This window comes from Mytilus trossulus, chromosome 11, assembly GCF_036588685.1.
Source record: "Mytilus trossulus isolate FHL-02 chromosome 11, PNRI_Mtr1.1.1.hap1, whole genome shotgun sequence".
Lineage (NCBI taxonomy): Eukaryota > Metazoa > Mollusca > Bivalvia > Mytilida > Mytilidae > Mytilus > Mytilus trossulus.
In genome coordinates, this window is record NC_086383.1 from 43,569,029 (window position 1) to 43,588,234 (window position 19,206).

Genomic DNA, 19,206 nt, shown 5'->3' on the forward strand with positions numbered 1-19,206 from the left:
TCTAAATACTTTATGATCTACTGATTAGTTAGATTTAGTCTTTTCCTCATATTTTGTCAGGTATAGGAAACAGGAAACAAATTGATGCATAATAATTATAAAGTTAAGCCGTTGAACAAAAAACTTTTGTTCTGAATGATTTAGACATATATTTTTAGATTTGCTAAGGAATATCTGGGGATTCAGTTCCAACATTTTTAATTTTACATAACTCTTTTCAATTTTGAATAAATGTTTTTAATTTTGAAAAACTGATTTTTTTATGATTGAAAAAAATAAAATCGAACGACAAACGTCAAATAATCCCAAAAGGACAAACAGAAAACAAATTCAGTATCTTAGCATCTGATCATGATTATTGTTATTTTTCTATTTAAGAACTGAATCAGAAAACGTGTGTTTGCAATAAATTACAACAACATGAAATGGTGAACGCAGCGGTATATTTGTTTAAGAAGAGGGATAAAAGATACAAGAGGGATAGTCAATCTCATAGATTAAAAATAAACTGACAATGCCATGGCTAAATAAAAAAGACAAATGGCAAAAAAAAAGAAGAAAAAAACAAAAAATAAAAGTACAAAAGACCCAACATAGAAAATTATGGACTGAGGAACATGAGCTCTAACAACAACTGGGGATGATCTCAGGTGCTCCGGAAGGGTACGCAGATCCTGCTTCACATGTGACACCCTTCGTAGTTAAAGACGTCTCTTAACATTTTAGAAAGCACGTTGCTTATTGGCCCAAAGAGTCTGTTTTATTTTCAAAATTGCATCTTTTGTTCTGGGGAATATTGATTTTCTTGTTTGTTTCTGAAAATGACTAATCCACAAGAACATGAATAACTGTCATGTCTCCTCATTATTTTCTGATTGCAAGTGAGGCACAATTTGTTGTTCAGAATTGCAATAGATCTTGTTTTTTTTTTGGCAGTTTACGACTTAATAAAAAGAGGAGTGAAAGATACCAGTGGGACAGTCAAACTTATAGATTGAAAATCAATTGACAACGCCATGCCTGAAAATTAAACCGACAAATAATAGTGCACAACATACAAAACAAAAGACTAAGCAACACGAACCCCACCAAAAAACTGCGAGTGCTCTCCGCTGTTATATCATCTAACATAAATGTTAGAAACCATTATGCTTATCTCAACAGATAATTTTTTTTATAATTATTAAATATTTTCTAATCAACGGTAAACAACTGTCATATTCCTAACTTGGTACATACATTTTCTTATGTAGAACGTGGGGCATTAAACCTGATTTTAACATTTGAATAATTATTGACTAGTTTCTTCCGAAAACAAAAGTCTGTTACAGGTATTATTCTTTCGGTTGTGAAGACGTTTACATCTGGTTTGCCAACATTTAATTACACATATTACGGTAAAGTAAATACTATAAAACGGACACATTGTTAAATTGATGTATGTGAAATGAAACATTTTAAAGTATATATGTGTATGTACCTTTTTCTGTATATAAAGGTTGATTTATTGTGTAGCCCAATTCATGCTATTTCTCAATAAGAGTAAACATTAAATATCAAACAGTATGGCCTGTTATAACAAACCAAATAGAAAACAAAAAATATATAAATATACATTTTTTAACATCCTACTCGACTTACATTTGCAAAAAGCTAATATTTTCCCATGCAATCAACAACAGTTATTGAACTGAAAAATATTCATTAAATCTTTCTAAAACTTTCACATGTTTCATTATAATTACTCAAACTATAATCTAGAATGAAAACATGCATAACAATTGATAGTTATTGGTAAATCTATCAAAATGAATTTTGAAAATAATCATATAATACATATACAGTGGAGATCACTTCTAACCTCTCATATTCATCAGAACTGTCAGACTATTCTGTCATAAACTGTTCTTAACAGTCAGATTTAGTTGTAGGTAAAAATGCCAAATCAGTTATATGTAGAACTATCAGGATCAGTTCTAGGGTTGCACTAACTAAAAACTGTTCTAGTCTTACAACTGTCAGTAGAACTGACCAAATCAGTTATTACCGTTAAACTGTTAGCAGAACTGACTAAATCAGTTTTAACCGTAGAACTGTCAGCGAAACCGTCCAAAACTGTTCTAGCCGTAGAACTGACCAAAGATTTTCATTTTGATAGATTTACCAAAGATTTGGTCAATTATTGGCAGAACTGTCTAAATCTGTTCTAGGGTGGAACTGTCTAAAACTGTTTTATGTAGAACTGACCTAATCAGTTCTAGGTTAGAACTGTCTGAAAGGTGTCAGGATGACAGTTATACATACTGTCCTAGAATAGTTCTCCCTACCGGTTCTAACACATTCGATGAGAGGTCACAATCACGAACCAATCGCAATTAATTCTCTCATAATATCAAAATATCTTTTTAAAACGAACTTAAAAACTGTATAATTATAATGTGCAATTGAAATGACTAAACCTGTCTGTAAAGACCTATACCCAACACGTGTTTTTTTCTAATCATTCAACAATAAATCCTTAATAACTGCGAGTTATGTTTATTCCACTTTTATACATATTTGTAATGCTATTTTATTTCAGCGACACCGATAAGTCTTTTGTAGACGAAACGAGCGTCGGCGTCAATATAAAATTTTAACCCTGTTATATTTTATTAGTTATTTATCGTTACCAATATTTCAATGAGCGGCGACACATCTGATGTGCCTAGGAACGAACTTGACATTAAAGATGCCATTGAAACTATGTTTGCTTCATATCTGAATATTGTCTATATTAAAACCGATGGAGGGCTCGAAAATAAGATTTTTCCTATTGTCAACTTTCTATTTCTCAGCAATAACGTTCCCTCGGTCTCACTGTACCACTTTAAATTGTCTTGATTTGTTCGTAACGACGTGCAAGCTAACATTATATGGACATCTTTAAGAGGAGTTTACTTTGCTGACACTCAAAAAAATGCTCCAGAATGGGAAACAATCTGATTGATCAATGCTACATGTTATCAACTCAACTCACAAGTGTCATGGTTGGCAGTCCAATATCATTATAAACCAGGATATTCGTCTGAACACTAAATTTACTGAAAATTTAACCCTAAGACGTATAGTGACATTTTAAAAAACGTCAATTCGCATGACGGTTGAAGGGTATATTTAGCAGAAATTCAAATCACAAAAATACTGAACTCCGAAGAAAATTCAAAACGAAAAGTCCCTTATCAGATGGCAAAATCAAATGATAAAACACATCAAACGAATGGACAACACTGTCATATTCCTGACTTGGTACAGGTTTCAAATGTAGAAAATGGTAGATTGAACCTGGTTTTATAGCGGTAAACCTATCACTTGTACGACAGTCGCATCAAATTCAATAATATTGACAATGATGCGTGAAAAAATGTGGCAAAAAAGGGTACAATCACAACACGAACCCCATCATAGAGGGAGCTTATGTTGTCGCCCCATGGTGCGATTACCTCTGAATTGTGCTTTTGTGTGGTTTTTCGTCTTAGCTCATATATTTTAATTGGAAATTTAAACATCTGTAAACTGCTGTCGTCTTTACTCAATTTTTGTTTATTCTTAGTTGAGGTTTCTATGAGTGACATCACTGTCAATTCTGTTTTCGCGATTTTGCATGTTTTACATGTTTTGCATTAATTTCTTTAAAAAAGTCATTTGCCAATTAATGCAATGCAATAAAAAAAAAAAGAATAAATAATTTAAGAATTCAAATATCAAAAAAATATTCAACTCGTGACCGAACAACACTGATAATTAATTCATGCTCTACGCGCATTCGTGAATTAATATTTTGTTCAGTCACTCATTGAATATATTTCTCCATTGAAATTCTTCGATTAGTTATTCTATAAGCATTTGTGTCCTGGCAATATTGCAAGTACCATAGCTGATGAACTGTGAAAGTGAAAATCGTCAATATCAAATTTGGCCTCCATTTTGTCATCAGTATCAACATATTCAAATTTGAAAAGCTTAGGTTGAATGGTTCACTAGTAAATGCAACAACATGAATGGAAACGCCATTTTTTATCTTTCAAGAACCATAACTCCAGAACGGTAAAAGTCAAAATCGACATTATTGAACTTGACCTCATTTTGTCATCAGTAACAACATATTAAAATTTGAAAATCTTTGGTTGAACAGTTCCTGAATAAATGCACGGACACGACCAAATACGCCATTTTTCAATCTTTCAAGAGCATGACATCGTGAACGATAAAGCCAAAATCGTCATTATAGAACTTGACCCCCATTTTGTCACCAGTAACAACATATTAAAATTTGGGAAGGTTTGGTTGAACAGTTCATGCGTAAATGCACAGACACGACTGGAAATGCCATTTTTCAATCTTTCAAGAACCAAAACTCCTTAACGGTAAAAGTCATTATTGAAGTTGACCTTCATTTTGTTGTCAGTAACAACACATCAAAATTCTAAAAGCGTTGGTTGATCGAATCGTGAGTAATTGGACGGACAACATTTGGTTGCCGTCCGCCCGACTGCCCGACTGCCGTACATCCCCAAATCAATAACCGACATTTTTGTCACAACATCCGGTTAAAAATGTATATAAAATTGAGAATGGAAATGGGGAATGTGTCAAAGAGACAACAACCCGACCAAATAAAAAACAACAACAGAAGGTCACCAACAGGTCTTCAATGTAGCGAGAAATTCCCGCACCCGGAGGTGTCCTTCAGCTGGCCCCTAAACAAATATATACTAGTCCAGTGATTATGAACGCCATACTAATTTCCAAAATGTACACAAGAAACTAAAATTAAAATAATACAAGACTAACAAAGGCCAGAGGCTCCTGACAATGGGACAGGCGCAAAAATGCGGCGGGGTTAAACATGTTTGTGAGTTCTCAACCCTCCCCCTATACCTCTAACCAATGTAGAAAATAATAATAATACGCACATTAAAATTCAGTTCAAGAGAAGTCCGAGTCTGATGTCAGAAGATATAACCAAAGAAAATAAACAAAATGACAATAATACATAAATAACAACAGACTACTAGCATTTAACTGACATGCCAGCTCCAGACTTCAATTAAACTGACTGAAAGATTATGATTTCATCTTATGAACATCAGGCACAATCCTTCCCGTTAGGGGATTAGTATCATACCATCATAACATATACGAGAAGAACATAACCCGTGTCATGCCAACAACTGTTTTTAGAATAAATGTGTCTAGTTCGATGCAAAGACCTTATCAGTGACTAAATATTAACGCCAAAATATGCAATCTTTAATGACTTGACAGCAGTATCGTAATTATATCTCTTTTTAATAAGTCTATTAAAGGTTTTGTAAGTTTCTGAGGTGAATACTGACACCTTTGTGCTTTATAAAGAATATTTCCATTAAAAATTGGATGTGAAATACCTGAACGTATTAGAAGTCTGCATGTTGAGCTATATTTACGAATGATGTCTTTATACCGATGATAAAATTTAGTAAATGTTTTGAGTAGTTTGTGATATTGAAAACCCTGGTGTAATAATTTTTCAGTAATACATACATTTCTCTCGTTAAAATCTAAAACATTGTTACATACACGAGCGAATCGTACAAGTTGAGATATATAAACACCGTAAGATGGTGACAAAGGAGCGTCACCATCTAGAAACGGATAATTAACGATAGGAAATGAAAAATCATCCCTTTTATCATAAATTTTAGTATTAAGCTTTCCATAAGTGATATAGATGGTCGTTTTTTCCTTTTATAAAAATCGTTGCTTTTATTCATCAATATATTGCAGTTAAAAAGACAAAGCTGAGTGATGAACATTTTTCCTCGGTGTTTCCTAATTTTTTTTTTGAATTTTTTTTTCTATAGAATATTTTGAACATTTGGTTGCCGTCCGCCCGACTGCCCGACTGCCATACATCCCCAAATCAATAACCGACATTATTGTCACAAAAATCCGGTTAAAAATGTATGTCGTTTTTTCCTTTATAAAAATCGTTTTTTGTTGTTTATCGAATCAGTCAATCAAATTATTTACTTTTATTTTACTTCTAATGTTGACATTCTTTTCCTTAAATAACCGTACACGGACAATTGTACGGGGTTAAATTAGAGTTCACGTGAATATGGATTCAATGAGGTCAAATTATTCACTTGCAAGTGAATAATTCATTATCAATGTTTATTAGCTTAATTTGATAAAATTGAACCATTTTAGCTGATAAAACACAATTATTATTTCACTTTCATTAATGCTTGAAAAAAAATCATATTTTAGATGTTTTATGTAGCTCGTAGCTAGTGCCCCTTTGAGATAAAATTTAAAGAAAAAATGTTGTGTTAGATATTCATATTAATTTAATTGCTGATTAAAAGAAAAACATCAATTGGAGAATAATCTCAAGGAGTTAAAACAAAATTAACAGAATAATCTTTTGAAATTTTTCGTTAGTTGTAATATCAATTGCTTTGATGACTTTGTTTATAAATTTTATGTAAAATATTTCGGTATAAAACAACTTAATAATGTTGTCACCGCATTTATACTGTGTATAAGTTAATGAAGTTCACTAAGCCAATTATTATTATTACATCGCATACATAAACTCGATATCTATATATATTGTTATGTGTTATGTCAGATTTTGAGCGAAAAACAAGATTTACAGTATAAAATGAAAATAGAAAAAAAATGTTACCTTCGAATAACCCGTCCTGGGTATTTCTTGTCAAATGTCATTTTATTTAAACCATGAAATCCAGTTGTTTCGGTGAAATTTTTCCACAGCCCCGGTTTTGAAGCTTCTTTTTCTTCCATTTTTGTCGCGATTATTACAATGAACAGATCACGGTAATTAACATTTGTCAGTACTGTTCTTTTTTAAGTTCATCAGCAACATATCTGTTCTAAATACTTCATGGTCTACTGATTAATAAGATTTAGTCTTTTCTTCATAATTTTTTAATCAGTTATATATATGAAACAAGAAATAAACTGATTGGAAAAATATTATAAAGTTACCGTTGAACAAATCTTTTGTTCTTAATCAATTAGACTGGTATATAATTTGCTAATGGATATCTGGTGATTCAGTTCCAATATTTTTAATTTCAAATAACTGAATTATTTATGATTGAAAACATAAAAAATCGAATGACCCACAACAAATAATCCCAAAGGACAAGCAGAAACCAAATTAAGTGTCATAGCATCTGATTATTATTGTCATTTTTCTATTAAAGAACTGAATCAGAAAATGAACAACAAAATGAAAATGTGTAAGCAGCTGTGTTTGTTGTAGTGAACTACGTCTCTAAACATTTAAGAAAGCACATTGTTCCCTCAGTTTTAGTGTGTAACCCGGATTTGTTTTTTTCTTAATCGATTTATGAATTTCGAACAGCGGTATACTACTGTTGCCTTTGTTAGATAGATGACAAACGTCAAATAATCCCAAAAGGACAAACAGAAAACAAATTAAGTATCTTAGCATCTGATCATGAGTATTGTTATTTTTCTATTTAAGAACTGAATCAGAAAATATTTGTTTGCAATAAATTACAACAACATGAAATGGTGTACGCAGCGGTAAATTTGTTTAAGAAGAAGGATGAAAGATACAAGAGGTATCGTCAATCTCATAGATTAAAAATAAACTGACAATGCCAAGGCTAAATAACAAAGACAAATGGCAAAAAAAAAGGAAACAAACAAAAAATAAAAGTACAAAAGACCCAACATAGAAAATTATGGACTGAGGAACATGAGCTCCACCAAAAACTGGGGATGATCTCAGGTGCTCCGGAAGGGTAAGCAGATCTTGTTCTACATGTGGCACCCTTCGTAGTTTAAGACGTCTCTTAACATTTAAGAAAGCACGTTGTTTATTGGCCCAAAGAGTCTGTTTAATTTCGAAATTGCATCTTCTGTTCTGGGGAATATTGGTTTTCTTGTCTGTTGCTGAAAACGACCAATCGACAATAACATGAATAACTAGAATGTCTCCTTATTGTTTTATTTTCTTAATGGAATTTATGCCCAATTTTCGTTCAGCATTGCAAGATCCTGTTTATTTGCAGTTTACGACTTAATTAAATGGTTTATCCTGATTTATAGTAATTTCTCGCAGTTTGATTGGGCCTAATGGCTGATACTGTCCTAATAAATTTCAGTACAATTACTAATTACGTCAATTAGAATTATCTCCCTTATTTATTACGTCAATTGGAATTATCTCCCTTATTTATTACGTCAATTGGAATTATCTCCCTTATTTATTACGTCAATTGGAATTATCTCCCTTATTTATTACGTCAATTGGAATTATCTCCCTTATACCATTGATCTAATAAAAATTAAAAAAAAATGAGTTGCTTTATAGTCCTTACATTTTTTATTTTTCACAGATTTAGATTAAATATCTAAAATAAATTTGGTTTATATTGTCCTAACATTGAGTTTGAATAGTATGTAATATAACGAAATCAGGTTAAATTCGTTACAGTGTTCAATTTTTACAAATACGGAACTTATCGGTGAGGTAAATACTACAAAACGGACATATAGTTACATTGATGTATGTAAACTAATAAATTTTATAGTATATATGTTTATGTACCTTTTTTCTGTATATAAAGGGTGATTTATTGTGTAATTCAATTCATATTTCCTAAACAGGAGTTAACATAAAATATCAAACAGTCTGTTCAGTTGTAACATTACAACAAAAATAAACAGAAAGATATATATTAAATTTAATTCATATATGTATTGCCATATACACTTTAAACATTAAGTTTGTGACATACAAAAAAAGTAAACAATATAACTATAATTCACATATATAAATATATATATATACACAATCATTCATTTACAGTAAATAGAGCAGTGTCCCGGACCTGTCCTCAGTTCTAATGAACTTTTGATGTAGGACCCCAATTTATTCATTTGTGATGTTGTTGATGGATTGAGTATAAAAATCAACTTTTCTTCATCAGATAAATCTTTAGCAGAAAAAATAAACTCCAAATTGTTAAAAAAAAGTTGTTTCTTAGTTCCCTATCTAATATAAAAAAAAAATCGTTTTCTAATGTTTTACATTTGAGGAATAATCTCTGCTCTGTAGACATATTAGAATGTCTGCCTTTTTCTATATTTAAATTATGGTTACTAGCTCTTAGTTTTGTTATTAATTTTCTATAAGTAAAGTTTGTTGTTCTTAAATAATCTTCAAAACATGAATTTTGTTTAAGGTTCTTATATAAATAAAGTTTACCTTTTTCATCGATGTTTTTACCTTTTTGAACATCCTACATCTCTGACATTTACAAAAAAAATAGCAATCACTCCTTCACAACTGCGAGTTATGATGATTGCACTTGCAAATATATTTATAATGTTATTTTATTTGAGCGACACTAGTGAGTCTCTTCTAGACGAATTGCGCGTCGCCGTAAATATAGAATTTCAATCCTGGTTTATTTGATGGGTTAATTTACCGCTTACCAACATTTCAATGAGCAGCTACACCTCTGATTTGCCAAGGAATGAACTTGATATTAATGATGCCAACGAAACTAGGTTTGCTTTATATCTGAATATTGTTCATATTGAAACAGTCGGAAAACTCCAAATTAGTTTTAATTTTATTGTCAACTTTCTATTTCTCAGCAGTTGCTTTCCCTCGGTCTCACTGTACGACTTTTAACGGTCTTGGTTTGTTCGTTTAGACGTGCAAGCTAAAAGTATATGGACATCTTAAACAGGAGTTTAATGCTGACACATAAATAAATGCTCTAGAAGGGGAAAACATCTGCTTGATCGATACTACATGTTATCAACTCACCTCACACGTTACATGGTTGGCAGTCCAATATCATTATAAACCAGAATATTCGTCTGACACTAAATTAACTGAAGTTATTACCATAAGACGTAGAGTGATAATTTGAAAAACGTCAATTCGCATGACGGATAAAGGGTGTATCAAGCAGAAATTCAAATAAAATAAACGCTGAACTCCGAAGAAAATTCAAAACAGAAAGTCCCTAATCAAATGGCAAAATCGAATGGACAACAACTGTCATATTCCTTAGTTGCTATGTGCGTTTGTAGAAAACTGTGGATTGAACCTGGTTTTATAGCGGTAAACCTCTTACTTGTACGACAGTCGCATCAAATTCAATAATATTGACAAAATAAAGCAAAAAGTGGTACAACCACAACACGAACCCCATCACAGAAGGATCTTATGTTGTCGCCCCATGGTGCGATTACCTCTGTTTTTTTTTGTTTTGTGTGGGGTTTTTCGTCTTAGCTCATATATTTTATTTGGATATTTAAACATCTGTAAACTGCTGTCGTCTTTACTCAAAATTTTGTTTATTCTTAGTTTAGGTTTCTATAAGTGACATCACTGTCAATTCTGTTTTTTGCCACCGATTGTTCAAACATCACCAAACAAATTTCGAAAGGAAAATTGTAAGAACCGATTGAATTCATACGAATGAAACAAGTTGCATTACCAACTTGACCTGACCATAATAAACAACGTGTTTTCGACTTTAATACTTCATGTACTTGTATAGCAAATAAGCAATGTTTTCTTTTCTCAACTGTCATAATTTGGAATATAAATTACTTAAACATAATACAAATCGATTTTTATCATAATCAACATTTTTTTATTAGTTGTTAGTGGCTTTGAACTAGCTGTTAGTAAACTTCGAATACACTCCGATCAGTACCTAGGTGTATTTTTGTTGTTGGAATATATGTTTGTTGTTGATATATACAAGTTCCTAGCCGCGTCCATTCTGTGTTTTTGTTCGATGTATTTATATTTGTTACCATCTGATGAATTAATCCTCTTTCAACTAAATTTTATAGTTCGTTCTTATGTTGTATATTTATACCACTGTCCCAGATTAGGGAACAGTCGGGATCCCGCTTACATGTTAAACACCGCCACATTCTGTATATGGCTTTCCAAGGTCAGGGGCATGTTAATCAGTGGTTTGCGTTTGTTTATGTGTTACACATTTGTTTTTTCGTTCGTTTCGGTTTATGAATTGGGACATTAGTTTGATCGTTTGAATTGTTTTACATTTGTCATTACGAAACCTTGTATAGCTCACTATGCAGTATGGTATTTGCTCATTGCTGAAGACCGTATGGTTACCTAGAATTGTTAATTTCTGTGTCATTTCGTCTCTTGTGGACAGTTATCTCATTGGCAATCATACCACATCTCCTGTTTTATATACATAGCTGTTTCTAAAATGTAAAGCAACCAATTACTTAAAAGCCTGAAACAGTTATGTAGTACAGTACTTCGCTGGCAGAAACTTCACTCCATTAAAAATCATAATTGTAAGTTAACCAGTTATTACGCTAACACACTTTATGAAAATGAAATGAAAAAATCGTTTGGTAAACTCGACCAGGAATCAAACCCCTCCATCGTTCCTGTCGAGCTCACCACGAAAGGAAGTTAGGTTTAATGATGGAGGGAATGGTTCATATCACTCAACGATAGGGTACATAGGCATATGTTTATAATCACATGTTGAATCTCTCATCTTTAATGTTTCAAATCAACGAAATACACTTAATTGTTCAAAAATAATCAAAATAAAAAAAGGAGAGCAAATTCGGTACATAAAAAGCATTATACGTAATCTCCAGAATTCACCAAAATCCTGGAGATGATAAAGTATTTTTTATGAAGCAGTGACCCGACATCACAGTTAACTTTCGTTAGATGATATAAAATATAATTATGCATCACGTTACTGTTGTCAAAACAATCTACAGCTCTGACTTCAGTCTTCTGCAACTATGAGTATTATGGATGATCTCCTGACAAGCACTTGGTTTTGGACCCTATAATAAGTAAATTAATTAATCAAACTTGTCCATTATCTACTTTTATAAAATTGACCATCAGTTTTCAAGGTGTGAGGTTTGTGCAGTAACAGGGCTCAATGTAAAGAACCACAACAAAACAATGCTGTTCTTTTTGTATTCAGTTTTGTGAGGTGTATTTGAGTATTTGTGTTATGAATTTTGTAAACAATGATACTTCTTTTCCTGTTTTTACGAGTATGTCCTTCAACATAGTTTTACCGATTTGTTTTGTTTGAATTTATTTAACATGTGTTTTTTATATTTCTTCTTTATTGTGTTTTAAATCAGCTTTCTTTTTCATTGTATTTTAAATTACCTTTTTTTTTTTTAGTTTGTTTGTTTCAAAATATTAGTAACTGGAGGTCAAAACAAAGTATTTAATATACTCATCACGTTTTTATATAATATTGCAAGCTTTAAATCTCCTCGAGTCTAAATAGATTATTAAAACAGAACTGTCACATTTCTCTCAACAAAATTAGATTCGCTGGAGAACAAAAGCATTCAAATAAGTTTACCATTGAACACTGACTGATAGGGTTCCTGAACAAGTGACGGGATTGAACTAGTAAATGTTTCAGATATCAAAATTGTGTTCATTTTTGTCACATATAAAACAAAAGTATGGTAGTAATTATGTTATTGTTTCTCTTGTCGTATGGATGTGAAATGGATCATAAAATGTGTTTTCCTTCAGACATTCGGAACAAAAGTACAGGATACATAAGAAAGATAGATCATTTGCATATCACATGTATCAGATACTCAAATGTTTGTTTAATATTTTTTATTCCATTTGATTATGTAGAAAATGATGGATTCAAACTGGTTTTATAGCTAGCAAAACCTCTAACTTGTATGACTGTCGCATAAATCATCGACATGTGTCTACATGCATCGAACATTTTAATAGCCCATTCTATACAAATTGTACAATTTGTGATTGATTTAATACTAGGACACTGTAGTTTACTAACCTGATATGTATCACAGACAACTTTTATAAGATCTGTTTCTGTTTGGTTTTGCAACGCTTCCGTGTGTACCTTTAAAATTAACAATTGTGTTAAAAGCCAGAAAACAAACTCAGTGAAATCAAGACAGAAAATTTGCCCGAGTTTGTCTCACAACCGGGTAGACTTGTTGTTATTTTATTATATATTATATTATAGACCATGCAAGCTTTCCTGCTATAATCATTATCATACATGTTAAAAATAACGTTTTTCTTGAAAAGTACTAGTGTTGTGTTTCAAAATGAAAGTCATCATATCAAAGGAACGTTTTGAAGAACTCATACTTCTGGTTCAAATTCAATCATCAATAGGGGTAACTATCTCCTTTGTCATCCTCTCTTATACTATATCATCTGTGACCTATCTTTTAAGTCAACTCACCCCATTGATGGTAACCCAAGGAACATAGTTATGTGAAGGATTCAGCGCACGTGTCCTTACCGCCATCTGGTGTTCGAGTTGGTTACCCAGTTGTCCATTGGCGCAGGCATCTATTTGGTCATAATTGATATTCTGTTCATTTGCACACTATAAATAAAGTAAGAATGAATTGGATTGATTTGAATTGAATTGAAATTAAAAAGCTAAGAGAATTCGTAATAGGGAATCTGGCTCATATATATTACACGTGAGCAGGAGAGGTGATACAAACATGTACATACTAGTTAGTACCTTATGTGAATGGAGGACACTTGGTTTTAAATTTATATGAGGGTTGAAAACGTGATTCATAAGTAATATGAGTGTTAGGCACGTAGTTCATACGTAAATTGAGCGTTGAAATCATGGTTTATAAGTAATATGAGTGTTATGCACGTAGTTCATAAGGAATGAGCGTTGAACACATGTTTCATAAGTAATATGAGTGTTATTCACGTAGTTCTTAAGGAATGAGCGTTGAATACGTGTTTCATAAGTAATATGAGTGTTTGGCACGCATTTATAAGTAAACTGAGCGTTGAACACGTGGTTAATAAGTTATACATGTATGAGTGTTAGTCATGTAATTCATAAGTAAACTGACCGTTGAACAGGTTCGTAAGTAATACGAGTAATAGACACATACCGGTAGTTCATAAGTTAACTGAGTGTTTAACACGTAGTTCGTAAGATATATGAGTGCTACTCATGAGGTTTGTACTTTATATGAGTGCTGGACTCGTGGTTCAAAGGTTATAAGAGTTATGAATGCAGACTGGTTTAAAGTGATATGTATGGATCATAATGGTAAAGCATTTGTGCACGAAATGTGACAAAAGTCAAATGAATACAGAACGTTTGTAAGCATTATTTAGAGATGAGAATGCATCGAGAGCTGGAAAAGTAATATTGTGGATTCATTATTATTCATTGGATACCAATTTTCGTGTGTTTTGTGGGTAAAAGTTCACCACGAAATCAAATGCTCACCAAATAGGAAATATACTATAATTATACGCATTATGCGGACTTCCGCAAAACCACGAAAGTAAATATCAACTTACATGTTAATTTTCCTGAATCTACAAAAATTGGTACCCTCGAAAATAAATAAATTCACGGTATAAATAATCGAAACATGAAGGAACATAATTATTACCTTTTTAGCTGCTTTGGGAAAATCCACCCTCCGCTGAGTATTAAGATAACTTGCTATACAGTGACTATAGTTAAACGATGCCCGCTCGTTCTTTAAGACGTAAATAGCACAACTCTGAAATAAATGATTATATCACATTCATTGTATCCCTATAAGATACCACAGCCATTGTTTTTGTAGCTGTTGTAACATGTTACTGTATACATGATTAATAACTTATTAACATATTTGTAGGAGTAACACAGTGGGAATCACATGTGGGGCAGAACCAGTTAACCCATCCGAAGCATCTGATATATTTGTAGGAGTAAAACAGCGGGTATCACATGTGGAGCAGAACCAGCTTACATGTACCCATTCGAAACATCTGATATATTTGGTTGTATTCTGCATTGTGTATTCTATAATTGTTTTCTCTATCGTTTCTTTTTATTTGCCATGCAATTGTCAGTTAGTTTTTGACCTTCGAGATTGCATATCCTTTTCGACTTTCTTTTACAAATTATAAACATGACTACGTTGCAGCGTATTAAAATATTTGGTTTGTCATGAGACACAAGACATGAGCGTTCTTCATGAAGGTAAATCAAAGAAATCGCTCAAGGCTCATGAAATCGATAAAGACGTTTTGGTTCGGTTGTTTAATTGACATATATGAGGAGCATGTGCAGAGAACTAACTTTAATTAAGATTGTTCCTGATTAACTCATGTAATTTCAACAAACTTTTAAGCGGGGTGTCCGCCACTGCTTAAGGTTTCACCGTCAATTAATGCTTACCTCTATCAAGTTGCCAACACATTCTGCTTCTCCATGCTGACAGAAAAATTTATACTTATTTGCTTCTTTCTTTTCCTAAAACGACATGAAATGTGTTAATTATTAAACAGTAGTGCTAATTAAAAATGGAGAAAATAGGCAAAAGTATAAAACAAAAATTGAAATATGCTAAACACAAAAATAAAGATAAAGAATTGAGAATTGAGAAAAATGGTGAAAATGTTAAAAATACAGAAATGAAAAAAAAACTATCTAGCATTGTCTATCCTAATAAACACGACACTAGAATTGACAACCAATATTCGTTCAAATATTATCAAAAATTAAATCAACTTAGCGAACCCACATGCAATCATTCATGATCAATATCTTGTATATCGACACTTGGATCCAACAAAAAAATATCTATTGTCAAATAAAGCAGTCGTCTTTTACCACTGCAAGAAAAGAGAAAAACAAGTTGACTGATAAACTAATTATAGAAACCAAGATTGAAATTTTGTAAGCACGTTTCATCTACAAAAGACTTAGCATTGCCTCTCGAAAAAAAAAACAGATAAAAAAAAAAAAAGGCCAAATAAAGTACGATGTTGAAGAGCATAGGACCAACAATTCCTAAACAATTTTGCCAACCACAGCTTAAGTAATCTATATTCCTGAGACATGGGCAACAACGGAATATATTATCCAACTTACCATAGCATTTCCATATGGCACCATTGTAATAGTAAAGATGTCTGACACCTTAGTAAAAGCTTTCCATAACGAGGTTGTGATGAATTCTATACAATCTGGACACAAAGATTCGTGGTATAATGTAACATTGACTAGTTTGGCATCACGTTTCTCTGTTTGATAGTCTTTACATTGATCGAATACCTGCAAAAATAAACTAAGGTTTAAACTGAGTTGTTCAATGAATTAAGAAACCGCCTCGGTGGTCTTGTGCTCGTATCGAGTGTGGAAGGTCGTGGGTTCAAACCCTGACCGGGTCGAACCAAAACTCGCAGCTTAACATGCGGCATTAAGAATGAGTAAGAGCTACTTTAGGCTCGGAGTCTAAACAATGTGTACAATAAGGACGACATGTCTTCATATAGACTTGTGCCTGATATTCATATGATGATATCATAATCTTTCAATCAGTTTAAATGAAGTCTAGAGCTGGCATGTCAGTTAACTGCTAGTAGTCTGTTGTTATTTATGTATTATTTTCATTTTGTTTATTTTCTTTTGTTACATCTTCTGACATCATTCTGACTCGGACTTCTCTTGAATTGAATTTTAAATGTGCGTATTGGTATGCATTTACTTTTCTACATTGGCTAGAGGTATAGGGGGAGGGTTGAGGTCTCATAAACATGCTTAACCCCGCCGCTTTTTTGCGCCTGTCCCAAGTCAGGAGCCTCTGGCCTTTGTTAGTCTTGTATTTTTTTAATTTTAGTTTCTTGTGTACAATTTGGAAATTAGTATGGCGTTCATTATCACTGAACTAGTATATATTTATTTAGGGGCCAGCTGAAGGACGCCTCCGGGTGCGGGAATTTCTCGCTACATTGAAGACCTGTTGGTGACCTTCTGCTGTTATGATTGTTTTTTTTATATGGTCGGGTTGTTGTCTCTTTAACACATTCCCCATTTCCATTCTCAATTTTATTGAATGTAAAAAACAGTTTGTATCGCAAAAGAAAAGCTATTATAGTCATGAAAATGCATGAACTATTTGCCACTGAACGTTTAGAAATTGGCAACCAACAGTCAATTAATTTTAACTTGTGTTACATAAGGGGACGACGATTTAATATTTATTTGTTTTTTTAAAGAAGACAGAAGGTTTTGAATATTACACCAGTAGGAGGAAGTCAAAATTGTTCATTACAGGAAAAGAGAATGATGTTTTACATTTCCAATCATTCAATATGACAGCAACATAACCAACAATACAAACAATTTAACTTGTCATGTGACGGTTTAATTTTTTATTAAAGACGGGGTGGGGTGTCATTAAACAGCTCGCATTATTATTATCCACCATACAAGTGAAGCGGATATCAGTTTTAGTATATAACATATGACAAAAGATTTCAATTAAAGTCAAATAAAAAAAAATTGTCAAAAAGGTCAGCCTGCATGGTAATACATTGATTATAAAAAAAGAAGATATGACATGATTGCCAATGAGACAACTGTCCACAAGAGACCAAAATAACACCGAAATCGTGTTGAAGGCCGTACAGTGACCTTTAATGGTTTACTTATTTTTAAATTGTTATTTGGATAGAGAGTTGTCTCATTGACACTCACATCACATCTTCCTATATCTAAATATAGTTCACCGTACGGCCATCACCAACGAGCACAGCCCATACCGCAAAATCCCGGATCCCGCTTGATGTTTTGTCAGATTCCCGCATCCCGCTTACACTATATACGTATTACTAAGCAATTCTCATTTTTTGTCATTTCCCGTGTCCCGCAAGACCTCATTTTCCGTTTTCACGACATACAGTAATAATTTGACTTTCACGTGTCACGCTTACAAAAAATCGGCATCACGCTTAGACCCCAATGAGACCCACCATGTAGATGTCCTTTATTAACTAAACAAAATGCAAAAAAAAACCAAAACCGACAAAGTGACGCATTTATTTAACTGACATCATATCATGTGACAAGTATAAAAATGGTTTGGAAACAACAACAAAAAACGTTAGATAATGACAATTTGTTATGGTAAAACGTGAATTAGTCAAATAGAAACCTCATATTTTGATAAAATTTGATTGAATGTTTAATGTTAAATTTTCTGAGTGATTTTGACTTTTAATACAGTTACAGTTTAAAATTTGCGTATATCAACTTAAAAAACTAGATTGTTTTATTAAACAGCCATTCGAACTAAAGAAATGGATTACTGATAATTATTTTTACATGTACAATGATGTATATGAATAATATTGTGTTGATTTTATAGCTTTTATGGATAGATTTTTCGAGCGAGTGTTTATAGTTTGTCTATATATTTGTTGCGTATTTTGTTCATTTTGTTTTATTCAATGACGTCTTATTTGTTAAAAAGATAAGCATAAAATAAGAATATGAGCTACATGTGTACATGGTGTATGATTGCCAATGAGACAACTTTCCACCTGATACCAAAAGATGTAGAAGTTAGAAACTCTTATAGTGTCTATAAACCAGATATGGGTATGGGATCGCATAGCAACTAAGTTAAGGCCCCCCCGACATGAAAAATGTATCGCAATTCAAAAAGAAAAACTAATGAACCGATCAATATAAAAAAAAGAAGTGGGCCCCCTCTGACGCAGTCAGTGCCCCCTAACCCCCTTTCAAAAATTTCTAGATCCGCCACTGCTCATCATTTCATTGGAGTTTTTTTTAAATATTCACTCTTCTTGACCCTCATACAAAAATACAATTTTACAATATAAGGGAGATAATCATAACAGAAATATTACCTTGCATCGTTTAGCTGTTTCTGGTGTGGAGCACCACAGGGATGGTGGTAAATCACATTCTGTTGTTGATATTACAATTCCGAATAAAGCAAAAACTGCAATTAGCGTCAATGAAATAAATCTTTCCATTTCTATGTAAGTTATGGGTTCGTATGCAGCTAATCACCTGTGAGTGTCATGTGTAAATATTTACAACACGTGACTATGAATCATGTGATTATTAAGAGGATCACATGAGGTCACTTTCTAAAAAGACATGTGGTATTTAACTGATGCCCAAAAAATATATTGCCACATAATAAGTATAGAATAAACATCAAATAAGACATATATAATGGATTGAAAACTTTGGTATAATATTATTTCAATAAAAAGGAAAATATCTTTAATTATGCAACAGATTATAATAGCCCTGGTTTACATAT

The 19,206-nt window shown here is 32.4% G+C and overlaps 1 protein-coding gene across 1 annotated transcript; it reads right to left on the reverse strand.

The window, feature by feature from the left end:
• Nucleotides 1-11,587: 11,587 nt before the first annotated feature.
• LOC134691153 (gamma-interferon-inducible lysosomal thiol reductase-like) lies at nucleotides 11,588-18,995 on the reverse strand. Its single transcript, XM_063551440.1, has 7 exons — nucleotides 18,782-18,995; nucleotides 15,999-16,181; nucleotides 15,303-15,377; nucleotides 14,524-14,637; nucleotides 13,326-13,472; nucleotides 12,906-12,974; nucleotides 11,588-11,904 (listed from the first exon to the last, which is right to left on the reverse strand). Exons 1-7 carry the CDS (start codon nucleotides 18,908-18,910, stop codon nucleotides 11,830-11,832), a joined length of 792 nt encoding a protein of 263 aa, XP_063407510.1. The 5' UTR covers nucleotides 18,911-18,995; the 3' UTR covers nucleotides 11,588-11,829.
• Between the last annotated feature and the right edge of the window lie 211 nt (nucleotides 18,996-19,206).

Coding starts and splice junctions, on each gene's coding strand:
- LOC134691153 (XM_063551440.1), bottom strand. CDS start 18,910: ATGGAAAGATTTATTTCATTGACGCTAATTGCAGTTTTTGCTTTATTC. Junction 15,378..15,998: donor TGCCATATGGAAATGCTATG/GTAAGTTGGATA, acceptor ATGTCGTTTTAG/GAAAAGAAAGAAGCAAATAA. Junction 13,473..14,523: donor TTCCCAAAGCAGCTAAAAAG/GTAATAATTATG, acceptor CTTTATTTATAG/TGTGCAAATGAACAGAATAT.